The 17,398-nt window shown below is 34.7% G+C and overlaps 3 protein-coding genes across 3 annotated transcripts; all 3 read right to left on the bottom strand.

The window, feature by feature from the left end:
• Positions 1-1,456: 1,456 nt before the first annotated feature.
• Positions 1,457-3,899, bottom strand: A4 (apolipophorin-III-like protein). Its single transcript, XM_011633336.3, has 2 exons — positions 3,553-3,899; positions 1,457-1,959 (listed from the first exon to the last, which is right to left on the bottom strand). Exons 1-2 carry the CDS (start codon positions 3,829-3,831, stop codon positions 1,651-1,653), a joined length of 588 nt encoding a protein of 195 aa, XP_011631638.1. The 5' UTR covers positions 3,832-3,899; the 3' UTR covers positions 1,457-1,650.
• Positions 3,900-6,447: 2,548 nt separating this feature from the next.
• LOC105423559 (uncharacterized) lies at positions 6,448-9,934 on the bottom strand. The gene is made up of 2 exons (XM_011633337.2): positions 9,640-9,934; positions 6,448-8,923 (listed from the first exon to the last, which is right to left on the bottom strand). The coding sequence occupies exons 1-2, from the start codon at positions 9,694-9,696 to the stop codon at positions 7,013-7,015; spliced, it is 1,968 nt and encodes a 655-aa protein (XP_011631639.2). The 5' UTR covers positions 9,697-9,934; the 3' UTR covers positions 6,448-7,012.
• Positions 9,935-12,981: 3,047 nt separating this feature from the next.
• LOC105423560 (uncharacterized) lies at positions 12,982-16,066 on the bottom strand. Its single transcript, XM_011633338.3, has 3 exons — positions 15,656-16,066; positions 15,461-15,565; positions 12,982-15,187 (listed from the first exon to the last, which is right to left on the bottom strand). The coding sequence occupies exons 1-3, from the start codon at positions 16,028-16,030 to the stop codon at positions 13,088-13,090; spliced, it is 2,580 nt and encodes an 859-aa protein (XP_011631640.3). The 5' UTR covers positions 16,031-16,066; the 3' UTR covers positions 12,982-13,087.
• Between the last annotated feature and the right edge of the window lie 1,332 nt (positions 16,067-17,398).

The raw sequence follows: 17,398 nt of genomic DNA, 5'->3' as shown, positions 1-17,398 counted from the left end.
ACACACACACACACACACACACACACACACACACACACACACACACACACACACACACACATACATACATAGGAACTCCATTTACATACATGCCCCATTTTAAATAACGATCTCAAGTACGATCTCTTTTGAACGATGCACTTTCATCGAAGAAAAATCTTTCAAAGAAAGGTAAAAGTTATCAAAGGGAGTCAAGAAGGCTGCATGATTATGATCAATCATGATATTAATTTTTTCACAGATAAGCCACAATTGAGATTTTTTTGTCGTCATTTTTTTGAATGGAATCATATATTTTTTTGTTACGTGATATAATTTCTCTATTTTTTTTTTTCAATTATTCTGGATAAAAGTAATTAAGGTTAAATTAAATGTCAAAAAATCAACAGTTTACGAGATATTTGATACTTTATTCTGACATATATTTCGCTATATAATAAAAATATTTCATAAATCGTAATTTTTTTTATAATTATATCTTTTGTGTATAAAATAATGAGATATATCAATTGAATTTGTAGAAAGAGTATGTAGCGTTTAAAAAAGTACATACTTGCATATTGCATAATTTTTTTGGTTTTGGAGTAATTATGTATCATTTTTTTTTTACATCAATTGATTTAATCAATGGATTTAATTGAATCATCAATTCATTTTATGCATAAAGGTATTAAAGTACGATTATCTAAAACTTATACATTATCTAAAACTTATACTTTACATTTTATAGAATCACATTACATAAAAAAGAAAATATGTAATTTCATTTAAAAAAATGGCGATTATAAAAAAGTCTCGACAATAACACTGCAAATGTCAAATCAATATCGTCATCATGTGGCTATATTATCTTTATATGAAAGTTTTCTTTAAAATACATTGTTCAAGAGAGTATTTGAGGTCATAAAAATTAAGCATCCTATATATAAACGCACGCATGCACGCACGCACGCACGCACGCACCCACCCACCTACCTTCCTCCCTCCTCCACATACATACGCACACATGCGCATATCTATCGAAAAATATCTAACTCGTTTATACGTGTACTTTGAATACAGTTATTTTATTTGTGTATCCAGATTCAATTCATATGTAAATATTTATTTTTACGCATGTGTACGTAATTTTTTTTATTCTTTTATTCTTCATTTATCGTTATATGTTCTCAATATGTAATATGCCATGTCGATTATAGACAGATAGTTTTAACTCTATACATGTATAAATTATTATATCCATATTCAACTCACTGAACATAAAATAAAAAAAAAAAAAAGAAAAAAAAAAGAAAAAAAAGAGAATGTAACAATTTTAAACGATTTTAATTACTAAAATTGTGAGAGTATGATGCAAGACAAGTACAATTACAAAACAAGATTTATCTGAATAATGCGATATCTATGTAATGTATTAATAATAAAGGAATTAAAAGAATGAATGTATACGTATATGTAGGGGACACAAACAATCAAGTACTTTTATTACTCATCATCCGTTATTAATCATTATTAAATTTACTTATGATATAGTATGAGATATTATCCTGGCTGACGCAAAATTCGATTTCTTCGTACAAATTTGTGTAGAGAGATTTGTTGACGATTTGTTTTGCATGCGAATCATATGAAGATGATCCCTCCCTAATTTTATGGTTGTGGCGTCGTGGCCTGCTGCAACTGGTTGTTCAAATTTTGCGAGGCCTGCACGGCGATGTCGATCGCTTGCTTGGTAAGCTTAGCGATACCCTCCTGCACCTTGTTAGAATTTTCACTGATGGTTTTAGCAGCGTTCTCAGACTCCGTTACGAGAGTTTGAACACCTTCTTGAAACTTGGCACGCAATTGACTTATCTGTTCTTTTGTTTCAGAGTTGGTATTTAAATTATCGATCATCTCGGACAGTTTTGTTGTCATATTTGTCCATAAGTTTTCCAATTCGGGATTCTTGGCCTTGACCTGCAAATAATCCATCATACATATGTGTAACCAGACATATTTTGGACCTTGAAAAACGGAAAAAACTTTTTTTTATCCAAAAAAGTTTTTAAATATCGGAAAGCTAAGACAACAACTTAATAAAATTTAAAAACTTGACAATTTTTAAGATTTAATTTCAAATGTACATAAATAAAGAGACGGATGAAGACAGGCAAGAGCGTATTTGCATACTTGTATAAAAAATTAATTAAGAAGTTAGCGAGAGAAATGAATTTAGTAAATAGCCATATAAGATAGAAAGCAGTAAGAAATTGAAAATTAATTAACGAAGTGGAGCGTCGTGATCATGTAGACTAATTGTAAGTGTCGCGATTCATAAACGAAGGATCTCTCTCCCTCTCGAGTTCGAATCCCGGACCATTAATTTTTCCGTCTCTTACATTTGTAGCACAGATTTTTATACAAATAAGCAAGAATTTATTAATTTTTACAAATTTATTTTCACTTTACTTGACTTGTTCGATACTTATTCCAGCGGAAATAATTGTCTCAATTATTGAAATAATGAAATATTTAATTTGGTGATAATGTTTAATAATAAATTTATTTTCTGCAAAAGCTGCAAGTATATAATAAAGAAAATTAAAATAATATTATATTAAATTTTTTTACATTTTTGCATCATTTTGTTGTCTAGACTAATTTGTATTATCGATTCTTAATCGATCTCGTCTTAGATAATCTTACATCGCTACTGTGAGTTACCTGCGCGCCATATCTTTGCCAAATATAAACTACATGTAATTTTAGTAGAAATGTAATTTTAATAAAAAAAATTATATATTATATGAAATATTATACATTTTTAGTTCGCTAAGTCTTTTTATATTCAGCAAATAAAAAAATAAAAAACGCGTTGTGTCGTCGCGTTGTATCATTTACTTGTGAATGCTTTTATTTATTTACAAAAATATCATACGATTTCTTACTATGTAACGTAATGTATTGAGACGTCCTCCATCTCGGACATTAATGATATTTTAAATTCTTGCGTATAAATTACATTGTAAATTACAAATTTTCTTTCATTCAATATCGATAGATCGTTTGATTTAACATGCTTATTCGAGTCGATTATTTGATTGCTTGGAATTGATTTTGAATATGATAAGCTGATCATTCTGATTATTCTCTTGCTAATTTACTCACAGCTCAAGTAATCCTCTAGATGGGAAAAAAACTAAAAGCGGGAAAGCGATGCGGCAATTTCTTTTATTTCTAATATGCGCATATGCGTAATCTCTAGGTGACATGAGACAAGGTAGCGCGCCATATTGCGCGATATTGCGAGCAAATGAATCAATTGTTAATCTCCATATATAAGATGTGCAAGTGAGAAAAATAGCCGCGATACGTACCAAACGAAAAAAATGTAAAAGTGAGATGTCGATAGACAAAATAGTCGCTTTGATTGCTCAAACATTTGTTTTGCTGGTCTGTAACTGGAGTGTAATTGCAGTAAAATATCAATCATCAATTTAGTACAAGATATAAGAAGATAAATAAAATATGCATATGTGTTTGTATTCGATATCAATAAGTCGCACTCACTTCATCGGTTACGGTCTTGATGTACTCCTGGACACTGCTGGTAAAGTTGGCACTATGCTCCCTGAGGGTGTTGACGATGTCTTCTTGATTAGGCAAATTGAATTGTTGTTGAAGCTGAATACCGAAGTCATTGATACGATTTTGAGCCTCCTTGATGTAGTCGGACAATGAAACAGGTTGCGTGCTAGTCTGCTGATTCTCGACGTCGCTGGCTGGTACAATCTTGCCTTCGGCCGCGACCAAGATGATAGCTAGGACAATCGCGGGTAAGCACTTCATCTCGCGCTAGTATTTTCTTCTTGGTCGAGTAGGCGAAACGACTGATGCGTAGAACGGACGCCGTATTCCTTTTTATAGGCGTTTCTTATCGAAGAGGGCAAAGTGCTTATTATCTCACTTGGGCGACAACGACCTGCCATCTTACTACTCGTTGCATAGAAAGACGACATTCTGTATATGCTCCAAGATGTTTGACATTCCCGGAAATCGAACCAGTAATCCTTTTTATTTATAATTTTCTCTTTATAATATCGCTTAAATGTCACAAATGTCACGATGATAAATGAATAAAAAAAACAAAAGTTATTGTTTTATGTATTATTTTATGTATCATGTATTATTTTATGTATTATGTATTATTTTATATATTATTTTGCTATTACTGGAATCAAATTACATTTCTTCACGAATGCTAAAATTGTTATTTTGTATTAAAACACAATTATTTTCAATAACGTTGTTTTTGTGAAAACTATGGAATGCTGATGTTTAATGTATTTTTCCTCAAACGTTCGATATACATTACTTTAATTTACAACGTCTTTTACACATAATTCTGTCGAGACTTAACGCTGACATTACAAATACCTAGCTTGCTTTAAAAAGTTTTTTACGTTAGTTTCATAAAACGCACACACACACACGAGTCGTAATATTGTCTTATTTAGTTAGGTTAAAGAAATTATTATTATACCCATCTCTTTAACGCAGGAGACAGATATTTGTCAAAAAAATGCAATAAATTATTTTTTAAATATGTGCGACAACTAATTTTTAGTTGTTTACAATCGTTATTATAATTGTTGTTATATTTTTTTATAAATATTTTGATAGGATTTTATATAAATGCTATCGTGCATGAACTAAGATGATATCAATCTTTTTTAATTTATGATCTTTATAATAATAAATTGGCATCTTTAACTTCAACTTAATTTTATTCAATTTTCTTTTTCAAATTACTGATATTTCTTACAATCCCGATTATATTTCCGAGAGAAAATAAAATTCTTAATGAACCAGATATACTTCATTACTATAACACATTAAAACGTAGGATGATTAATCATATATGAACGAATCAGCAAATTAATAGTATAGAATAAATAGGACTAAAATTATTGACATGTCGATGTAATTTATTAACGATTCTGACATGAATAATTTCTAACAAAATACAAAATTTTTCATATCAAGTTTTCATATCAAGTGTTTGACCAATTTATAAAAATAACGCTATTTTCGTAGTCTCTTCTAAAGAGACATCGCGTTCTTTTTTACAAGTTTACATACGATAAACAACGTTTTATCGGTAGAATGCTTTTGTACACTAAGGATTATATAATTTACGAGCGGAGGAAGAGCTTTTAAAAGAAAATCTTCTTTGTAGATAAACTCTCTTCTAGATTTTAACCTTGTGGAGCAAGATAACAATGTTTGCACTTTAAGAGAACTTTTAAAACTAACTAAACTAAATTTACTACTAAAGTTATTTTTATCTAACACGGAATATAATTTAATTTCAGTTACTAATTTATTATAATAGATTTTTTTTATTTAAATGCAATTTATAGTGACTTTTGTAACACGATGTGAAACGATATGAATCGATGCTTTCGAATGAAAAGTTCAAAGTTCAAGATGACAAAATGATGATTATCAATTTTAACGGATATCCATTCCTCCCGCGAAATGTTACATCAGCCGAATAGAGATATATTCTAAATGAATACACATACACATATGTATTTATACATGCATCCGAATTGCTGATTATGACTATGTCCGGCTCACATTTTTGAAAACGTGGGGCAGAGATTATAGACTCTTTCAAATCCTGTTTATTCGACATTACATATTTAATCACTATATCTATATATATATATATATATATATATAAAATCATAATATACTTTCCTTGTCATTTACTCTTTTTATGAAAAGATAAATAAATAAAAAATAATTAAATCTAATTCAATTGTACATAATTGAATTGCCAGGAATTGGTTTGAAAATATAAATTTGATTTCATTTTTATCCCCCCTCCCTCTCTCTCTCTCTCTCTCTCTCTCTCTCTCTCTCTCTCTCTCTCTCTCTCTCTCTCTCTCTCTCTCTGTCGTCTCAGACCACGTAAAAAATAAATATTTAAAGAAATATATAAAGAAAAGAAAAAGTTTCATTGCCTTTACATGGGAAATAATATTATATATCATTTAAATTTATTTGCAGTTCACATATACATAATAATACTGGCACTGTTTTGCAGAATGCAATGCTTGTGTAAATCTTTCAGTAATACATCGAATTATTTCGATGCTTTAGTCATTATCATTGGTTATTAAAAACCGATGAACCTTGACCTAATGATATGGTTTTTATTTATTCGTAAAATACCATTTTGACGAATCTATTTCTAAATCTATTTCTAAATCTATTTCTTCCTATCTTCTTCCTTTAATGATTTGCAAAAATTTGTATTATCAAACGAAATTTACAATTGTGTAATTTCTTCTTATTTGTTTTGATTATCTAATTACACGTACAAAGAGAGAGAGAGAGAGAGAGAGAGAGAGAGAGAAAGGGGAGGACAGTGCAATAAAATAATTCCGTTATACATACATAATAGTATTCTTTTTATTTCATCAAATTTGTGCAAAAGATAAAGTCAATTTTCACAATATTACATGTCCTTTATTCCTTTTCTTTACAAGTGTTAATCATGATAAGAGTTGTACGACATTGACAATTCCGAAAAAGTTACTTTTGTAGAGGATCTTAACTAAGATAAAGATGATAAAACATAAACGATTTATTACATAAAAGATTTATTAACTAGTGCTAAATTTTAAAAACTAAGAAACATTGACAACGACATGATACAGACTTTGCTCACTGGATTTAACGGCTGTATAAAAAATATTTATAGATCATAGCTATTAAAAATTATAAAATTTTAGAGAATTCTTGACATTGAAGTTAGCATCTGGCAATGTGGCATCTTTCGAACACATAAACTTTGATTGAACAGAATCAAAATAATAAATTGTGTTTTTAACCAAATAAGCTTAATCAAAATCCTCGGCTAAAAGGGCCGCCGGCGACAAAAGACGAAACTCTCCCGATCTTGCTTGCCATTTCATTTTTCTTTTTATTGACTCTCGCCGACATTACCTATCTCTTCTTAGATTTTATCAGTCTGGTTTTTAACATCTCTCGTTAAAAGGTCTCCGAGTTTTTTTAGCGTGTCTCCTACCATGTTTGTTGTATCACCTACGATTCCCATAGCACCGTCTATTATTTTATTTACGTTGCCCATGATACCTCCAATACCGTCTGTTAGAATGCCTGCCGTTTTAGGCATAAACTTCTTTTTGATATTCTTAAGTGCTTCGTTACCTTTCTTGACGCCATCTGTTAATTTCTCGGCACCGCCTTTCAACATTTCACCCAATTTATCCGTTCCTTTCCCTATTTTGTCTTTTAACTCATCAGTTATTTTTTCTGCTTTTCCTTCTAATTTCTCGGCACCACTTTTCAACGCGTCCTTCAATTTATCAACTCCTTCCTCCACCTTTGTCTTCAATTCACCGGCTTCTTTCTTTACTTTTTCGAAACCTTTCTGTAATTTTGGGATCAATTCATTGACTTGTTTTTCCAAGTTCTTCGTCAGTTTCTCCATATTATCTTCCAAATGCTTCTTTAATTCTTTGGCTTTTTCCTCTATCTCTTTCTTCGATTTACCGGCTTTTTCCTTGATTTTTTTAGCTTTTTCCTCCATTTTTTTTTTCAATTCAACACCTCCTTTTTTTATTTTTTCAACACCATCTTTCAGTAATTCTTTAACGTCTTCCTGATGTTTATTGACTATTTCCTCTAACTTTTTCTTAAATTCACCGGCTTTTTCCTTGTACAATTCAATCAGTTTAGGAACTTCGGTATTGAACTTTTCCTTGATTTTCTTTATCTCTTCCTGTACCTTTACAAGTTGTTCCTTTGCTATTTTTTTCAAGTTATCGACTTGGTTCTCGATCTTTTTCTTCACTTCAACGGCTTCGTCGTCCAACTTTTTCTTTAATTCACCTGCTTTTTCCTTTATTTTTTCGAATTCTTCCTCTAACATTTTCCTCACGTTATCGGCTTCTTTCTCAAGCTTTTCCTTCCATTCGCCGAATTCTTTCTTTACTTTTCCGAGGTTTTCCTTGAATCCTTCCTCAAACTTTTTCTTCAATTCACCGGCTTTGCTCTGCAATTTTCCGACTAGATCGTTCAAGTCGTCCTTCCATTTAGCAGCGTCTTTCTTAATGTTTTCAATAACACCTGTCACCGTCTCTTTTACTTTGCCAGCCACTTCGTTCGCTCCCTTTTGCACCTTGTCTTTAAGTACTTTGCTGTTCTCTTCGGCATTTTTCCTCAGGTCCTTAAGCTTGTCCAAGATTTTATTCGTCCGGTCGCTTAACTCTCCCTTCAATTTTTCACCGTTCTCCGTGAATTCTTTTAGATTTTCTTTTGCATTTTCCTCAAGTTTCTTTATGCCTTCACGGGCGTTATCCTTCAACTTTTTCATATTTTTGTTGATAATGCTCGTTGTGTCTCTGCCTAAAACAGTGCCATAAGTTTGACTACCGCTAGTTTGACTATGTTCCTGTATCTTTTCGAGTATCTCTTTTATTTTTTCTTCGATCTTTGATTTGTTTTTATCTAACCACTCCTTCAATTTTTCACGCGTTTCCTCGCTACTGAACTTGTCGATAATGTTGTTAATCTTCTCAGCTCTATCATTGAGCGCATCCTGGAAATTCTGCTCGATTTGTTTCTTCCTTTCTACTAGTTTCTCAAAAATTTCGTTTGCATTTTGTGTTTGTAATTTCTCGGCATTTTCTTCAGCCTCTAGCTCGAAAGCACTTTCGTCGATATTTTTCTTTTCCTGGAGTTCTTTCAAATATTCCTTGACTTTCTTCACGATATCCTCGAATTTGCCTCCCGCTTCGCTTTTAATCTGATTAAATATTTCCTTTATCTTGCCAATGATGTCTTGCAATTCAGCTTGCGCAGCAAGCACAGTTCCCACATTTTCCACTGGCACCGGAATGGCCTGACAAGCGATTAATAAAACAACAATTATTTTTTATATTTCGAAGCATGGGACAAAATAGTAGACAAGTGTAAGTAAATGTACATTAAAAGGAAAGGAATACATTCATTGCTTATTGCTATGTGCAATGTTGCAATGTCGCAATGATACAGTATTATACAGTAAATGTATAAAGTGATTATATAATATGTTTGCGTGTACTATAGAAAAAGTAGTGTACAATGTTATAAGCTATGGCAGGCTAGCTATATATAGGTGTATAAGGAACAGGAATCTCGTAAATGTATCGTATTGTTTAAGACATGAAATGACAGAAATTGCGTGTTGCATAATACGAGAATGCAATTACAATCGCATGTTAAAAATAAAAATTTGTCACAATGAGTTCAACATTTCTTCGTTACTAACTTCGTAATAATATACTATATATATACTATAACATTCGCAATGATTATTATAGTAATTTCCAATTACTCCATGCAACATGTTCCATGGAATAATTGGAGCAATTGATAACCGGCACGTTAAATTTTCGTTTAATCTTAATCGTTTAATCTATCTACCTATTTAATTAACACTATCTCGTAATATTCGTAATATCCTAATTATATAATATGTTTGAGTCAATCCTTATTCATTTCTCCGAACGAATTCTTGGAATGAATTTCAAAGAATTCGCAAATCGATCGCGCGATCATTCGTGTGCAACAACTTACCTGGCTCATATAACATATGGCCGCTAGCGCGGTCACTAAAAGAACAACGCGTGCCATCGCAATTTGGGCAACGTAAGCGCGATACGATCGAAAGTACGATGGGTCCAATTCCGTAGAGAAAAATCAAGTGGAGAAAAATCAAGAACTGCGATCCGCAATGACATGAATATCAGCGAATATGGGTGCTTATATATTGATTGGAAATTTGCTTATATATTGATTGAAATTTGTTTATCGTGTCTGTTGCATAGGTGTCCACGATATTGTTCACCCACGATATTAGCTCTTACTCGCCAACGCGTTATTTGACATTATTTGACATGGCACACCTGCGCTAACTTGACTGAATAGCGTCCTTATGCGTGATAATGGTACATGATAAATTGCAAAATGGTTAATTATCAATTCAACGAAATCATACCAGACATAACGCCAGTTGTAACGCCTGACACAACAGTATTTCTTTGCTCGAAGAAACAACATATCTTTGCATAACAAAATATGATGAGTTGATTTGGAAATCAATGTAGCGATTTCCAAACAGAAGAGAAGAGATAGCGATTGTTGACATTTTGTCTTAAAATTTCATTTCAATTATTTTTCTCGATTTAATTAATGACGCAAGTCAATATTATTTTCGAACGTACGTAATAACTTTTTTCTTTATTTTACGAAATTTGAAAGTCATATACCGTCTGCACCGTATTTAAGAATTGTTTACGTAAATCCATTATATATCCATTATATATTCCATTATTTTTATATTTTAAACGCCTATTATTACTCTTTTATATATCTATCCGCTTCTTGCTTTTTAGGCTGCAAAATTGAAATTTTTACGTTGAAACACATTCGTATAAAGTTCATAAATTACGATCAATTGAGGATAGAGACTAATCAGAGAGAAAGAGAGAGAGAGAGAGAGAGAGAGAGAGAGAGAGAGAGAGAGAGAGAGAGAGAGAGAGAGAGAGAGAGATTAATCAATAGCGTATGTACGTTATCAAATACATAGTTTGTTATATTCCCGCTGATCTTTCTTCTTTTTTATTGACTTCTACATTTCTACATTGTTTTGCGCGTCCTGTCCTCATTGAGGCAAGGACATTGTTGACTCGTATGCATGTACACGTAATAAATTTCACGCGCGTATTCGGCATCTGACAGACTCTCTGATAGATCTCTTTGACATTGTTTGTCTCTTCTTCTCTTTCTTTTGCCGTGATGCTTGCTTCGATTCCTCGGCTTCGACTTTGTCTTTATATTTAAAAGATATTTAGTTAGATGGAGAGAAAGATGAAAATTTTTATATTTTACTTGCCTCTGTCATAAATACGCACGCACGCACGCATGATGTGATACCGAGGCAAGATAGAAGGAATCTCGATCAGAATTTTATCATTTAAAGAATATATCTCAAAACTATTTATTACTATAGAAGATATATTAAAAGGGATTTGACAGATTTTTCCTCTAGCAAAATTAATCATTCTCGATCGACAAACGGAACAAATTTATGTTATCTTTCTCCGAAAAGAAAAGGTTTCTTGTTATTTTTAAAATACACGTGTTATATTTTGTACGCAAAAAGAACCTAATATTACAAAGCTGCTCTTAAATAAAGAAAAAAAATATATCTAAAAAGGAAACTATCCCGAAGTGGTTTTAAGTTAAATAAAATATTTCTTAACACCCCCATCCCCCTCCCTTGTACAACAGGTTTATCTCCAGATATCAAGATATTTCACTATAAAAGTAGTTTGATCTTGAAAACGTTCCGTCAATTAACGACACGTAAATGTACATAAATGATAGATAAATGATAAATCTAAACTTAATTTTTCTCTCCATCCATGATCAATGATGCTAGATTGCATCCAAGCTCTTTGCAATGACCCGCTTGGTGTGATAACTCGATAAATTTCTTGGAACTTCATCTCCCAGCGCGCGAGACGCAACGAAGCGTTCTTCTTAAAGCATCAGCAGAAGACGACGATATATCACATCGAGACGATACGATGCGATACGATGCTTTCGCATGTCTACTCGGATTGTGGAGTGATTTCAATGAGCATCGATCGTTAAAATAAACGAGCTAACTTGCGATAAAGCCGGCTCCGGCTTCGTTATGATAATCCGTCAGCAAATTTTTTTATCGATCCGCTTGCGAAAACAGATCGCATGGAACTGCATGTAATCTAATGTAGGTATATCTAATTAAAAGTGCGTAACAAATCGTATGTATTGTGTACAGAATACACAATCTGTATACAAATTTGCAATAATATAGTATAATAATGACAAGACATAAAGACATGCTAATGTGTGCCTCCTGGCGTGCCTGGCGCGCCTCGCTTCTTTGGCCAATATATTTTCATTCGCTACCTTATCTGCTCCGTTTTGAACAGGCCCATTTGTTTGTTACACAAACATGTTAAACATATAGAATAACCAAATAGTTATAATCAATTTTAGTTATAATCTATTTGACTTTTGAAATCTGAAATTATTTTTCAAGCTGATATAATACGACCATTCGTAAAAGGAAAAGTTTAGAAATAATATTCTTGTGAGAAAGAACTCTCTTTTTATGATTCATATTTGCGTGTTAAAATTATTCAAATTATGCTCTATAAGCATTTTTTTATGTTTTCGAATCCTTCGAATAATACTTCACCTGCTTTCGAATAATACTTCAATACAATTCTCCGATTCAAATCTAAAAGAGCTATCCTGATATTGTGTCTGTGGATGAGTATACAATTCTCGGTACAAAATCTATCGTAACTTTGTTGTTATCATGTTAAAATAGACATAATATATCATAATACGTTCAAATTTATTGCATGAATAAGCGTTATATCTGATTTACACGAAATGAAACGAATTTAAAGTACTTTACGATAAATTACACGTCTTAATTTATTGTGCTCGGAAAGTTACCACGACGAAAGATTTTTTTTATTTATAAAAAACAAACATCATCCGTTTGTTCGTACATCCTACACACACACACACACACACACACACACACACACACACACACACACACACACACACACATTTTTTGAGACATTTGCGTAAGCATACACATCAGATACGCATCGATGCTTTTTATAAATTGCATGCAAAATCTGCTTCAATTCATCTAACTAAAAAATCATCACAAGTGTTTAAAGTAACAAACAAAATAATAAATGGAAAAAATCAACGCGATTTTACGCGAGTTATGCTCGTGACACATTGAGCATAGCTCGCGTGAAATATTAAGATCGGGGAGAAATGAAAAGCTCGCAAAGTTAACGTTGCAATGAAAAACTGTTATAAAAATATTAACGCAATTAATTAAATATTAACACATTTTTATTCACGATCGATCGGTACATCGGACAATCGTTCGATACATATCGACTGACAATAATTTAAGACTAGTCACAAAGATACGCTGTTTCTAAAGACCGTAACGTAGGAGTAGAGGGTTGTTGAACTTTCGGACGCATTCGGGATCCTTGAAGTCTCTGGGCAGAAGATTCCAAACCCGTCCACCGTGGCGGAGCAGAGAGGCGCGTACCTTTGGTCTGAGAAAAGTAAATGTGATCGGGCTAGTGGTGTCCAACACGCGGCCGAACAGGATCGATTTGTTTCTCAGGGTGACCGAGATGACGTCGCCCGGCAGTAAGTAGTCATAACCCAGAGCGCCAACTATCTGTTCTCTGGGTAAAACGAGGTTGAAGCCATCCGAAGAAACGGTGCTGGCTGAACTGCTGGCCACGGCGGAGGACGCCTGCGAGCCAGCGGAAGCGGAGGCCGCCGCGGCTGATGAGGCAGTGGGAGATGATGGAACCGTGACGACGTGGCTAACTCGCGGACGGATCGACGGATACCTGATCCGACGATCAATGTCCAGATCAAGTCCTCGATATCGAGCAGACTCGAGCAAAGAGTCATCGCCGCTCTGCGTGGAGGAGGCGGACGCACTCGCGGTCGCAGCCGCGGCTGCGGCAGCGGTTGCGGCCGCCGGTGCGACAGTGGACAAACCCGGTCTGAGTCTGTGTCTGCGTAACGGCGAAACAAGCGGCATTGTCCGTTCGACAATCGGATTCGGGACTACGTTCGCGGCTGAAGAAGTTGCCGCTGCGGATGCAGCCGTGGACGCAGCCGCGGACGCGGCCGCGGAAGTGGCCGCCACCGCGTTACTCTCAAGGACGGCAGGCACCGCGATCTCCTCGACCACGATCGGGGCGTACACTTGCGGAACAGTCTGATAACTCGATGATTCGATTACCGGCGATGCTGCCGCCGTTGCCGCCGTTGCCGTTGCCGTTGCCGTCGCGGCTGCAGCCGTCGAAGAGGTCGACTCGTAAGGAATTGTCGTCAAGGGGACTATCGTCGGTCCAGCGGAAATCACTGGCTGCGGCGTTTCGGCGACAGTAGCGGTGGCAGTGGCGGTGGCGGACGCTGTCGAGGAGCTCGCAATTTCGGATTCAACAGGTGCGACGATGGGTGCTATCGGGCTTACTATCGGGCCTACTATCGAACCACTATCGATACCAACGGAGCTCGATGCGCTGGACGCGGCGGATGCGCTGGATGTGGTTACCGTGGATGTGGTTGTCGTAGCCTCTTGGATCGGTCCGCATCCGAAATGATTAAAGAAGGGCAAATACGAACTCATTCTGGAATATATCGGAGACGTGAAGAAACTCCTCGCACCGGTCCTGATCAAGTGGGGTAATCCAGATGCGTGGTAGCCGTCGTAGAAACCGCGGAACGAAGACAGTACTTCCGCCAGTGATCTTTGGTAATCCGAGACTATAATTGGGCCATCGCTAGAGGCGGTCGCTGTCGCTGTCGCTGTTGCCATTGTCGCGGATGCCGCTGTAGGTAGGATTGGTTCCGCGATCATTTCCTCCAATGGCAGGATCGAGTCGAATCCTTTCAAATGATGCAGCTTTTCTCGTAAACGCACCCCCAGGTGATGATGATGATGATGAAGATGAGAGAACAAGTGTCGAAAAATATGAGAGACATGTCCGCGAACGAGATCACACACAAAGTCCAGCACCTTAAAGAAAACGTGTTTGAGTCGATGAATGGCACCGGTGATGCTGGGGAAAGGTACAGCGTCCTGGATTATATCGGGCAAGATCAACAGATGATGAGGCTCTCTAATGACGGCATGGAGAAGATGTGACGTGTGATGAAACAAATGGCCGAAAATGCCATCGGTAACAACCTCCCCAGCTATCAACGGTCCCAAACTAAGCTCGGACTTGAAGTTTCTCAGAACGATCAAACCATAGTGCCAGAGCTTCCTCAATTCGCAGGAAAATTCATGCACGATCGTACCCGACACATGCGAGTGACCGTGTGAGAAGGCCTCAACTTCACAAGAGTGAGCATCCAGATCGGTCAGAGGAACGACATCCCACAAATCGGTCCCAAGAAGATCGCTGGACGCGCTGGATGCGGCTGCGGCTGCGGCTGCAGCTGCAGATGCGATCGCTTGACGCTTTGGTAAATTGCTCGATATCTCGAATTTCGTAGCATTCTGCAAACAAACACAAGACAAGATTACAATTCTCATCTGTAATCGTGGCACGCTTTGCTTTTTCAAATTTTAAAATTTTAAAATTTTCACATTTACGAATTTTTATTGTTAGATGATGCTAAAGATGTGGTATCACAGATGCGACATAGAATCAACTATCACGAATCAATTGTAAAAAATTTTTTCTCTAATTTTTCTCTATCGATTAAATATAAATATTATTGTTCAAGTTTCAACGACGATTATGTATTGTAGACGTTTATAATCGGTTACCTCTGCTTCTCGCAATTGTTGCAATCTTTCAGCAATGTCTTCCTTATCCGCGAGAATCAATGCTTGGATGAGATCATGCATATCTCTGTACGAGAATACATCATCCTAAAAAAAGCGGAGAATAGCTTTTTTAAATGTGCTTCAATTCCGATTTATCCTTTCTGATTCTCAATAATAAATAGATAACGTAATTACCTTAGCACCTTCTTCTTCCTCTTCGACGTTGTTGCTCTTCGATGTTGTTTTACGCGTGTTCGGTTTCTCTTGTTCTTCGTTCTTCTCATCGTCCTTCTGACCTCTCTCTTTTGCCTCTTCTCCGATCGCTTCTCTTTTATCGTACACCACGAATGTTGGCTCCGATATTTCTTCCTCCAATTCTAAAGGATTATTGTTGTTGAAATATTCCGCTTCTGCTTCCTTTTCTCTCTTTTCCCGAAGAAATGTTTGTGTCTCATGCTTCTTCAAGGCATTAGGAATATCCAAGTCATGCTTTACGAAAGCCGAACTTAAAGATAAACAGGTCAGGAAGACGATGGCGAATGCCGCGAGTATATTATTCGTATTCGCCATGGTGAGCTTCGATGAGAAACTCGATGACTCTAGCTACTACAGGCTGCTTCATATACCCTCAGAATCATTATCATCGTATTCAGATTCGGCACGAAGATCGTGATGGAATCAAATAACACCGGAGATTGTTGGCCGTCAACGATTGCCAACTGAGATACGTGCTGATGCGCGTGAGATTATCCATGATCTCATCAGCGACTCGCTTTGTAACGAAGCACGATTCATCCAATATTAGTCTAAAAGGTTGTTATTAAAGGATATTTTTTGCACGGCATTTGCCTTCGTGAATAATCACGAATCACTTTCTTTACCAGTGAAATAATATATATATATATATATATATATATATATATATATATATATATATATATATATATATATCTATCATATATATATATATATATATATATATATATATCGATACTTTCTCGATACACACATAATTCAACATATACACCCACACTCATGCTACTATGAATTAAACATTTATAGTGAATGTCTATTTATATTTTGTATACGCGTACGTTCACGCGTGCGTACATTCATGCGTACACACGTATACATATCTTGTATACATATGATCGGAGACAGAGAACAATGTGTAAGACAAAAGTGTATATTACACATTTTATTATTTAATAAATTGTTGAATAAAAGAAATTTATTGATAAATTAATGAGAAAATTTGGATATTTTCCACATAAAGAGATAGAATAATTTAATATAAACTTAACTTGTATAAAGAAGAATAATTCTTATATATAAAATTTATTGAAATATATAAAATTTATTATTTACTCTTCGTATTTATAAATTTTCTATTTAAATATTATCATTAATTGCAATATTTATTTGAAACTTGACGCTTTATAAATTTACTTTATAAATTTAACATCATATATATTACATCATATATATTACAAGCGTTGCAAGATAAATAATAAAAAAATTAAAAAATTGTAAACGTAAGCAAATTCTGATTATTGTTCGCAGAGAAGAAGAATTAAATCGTATTATGCTTGTAACATAAAATCATTATATTGTTTTGACATTATTTTAATTCAATTTTTTAACGTTATAATAACAGTAGTATGATGATAAATTTACAAAACTAGTTGTTTATATATTAATGTGTGTGTGTGTGTGTGTGTGTGTGTGTGTGTGTGTGTGTGTGTGTGTGTGTGTGTGTGTGGCGCGTGTGTGAGAGGGAGAGAAAGAGAGACAATGTCGGTACAAATAAGGTACGTAGATTGAAAAAGACTATTTATTCTCTTCTGTCAAAATAAATTTTATCTTTGTTTGAAATTTGAAATGCAAGTAGCAATATATAAAAACGTAAAAAAAGAATAAAATAAAGTTGAAAGGGAG

The sequence above is a fragment of the Pogonomyrmex barbatus genome, unplaced genomic scaffold (assembly GCF_055798465.1).
Source record: "Pogonomyrmex barbatus isolate J1 unplaced genomic scaffold, ASM5579846v1 scaffold4, whole genome shotgun sequence".
Classification (NCBI taxonomy): Eukaryota; Metazoa; Arthropoda; class Insecta; order Hymenoptera; family Formicidae; genus Pogonomyrmex; species Pogonomyrmex barbatus.
This window is presented reverse-complemented; position numbering and strand designations above follow the sequence as displayed.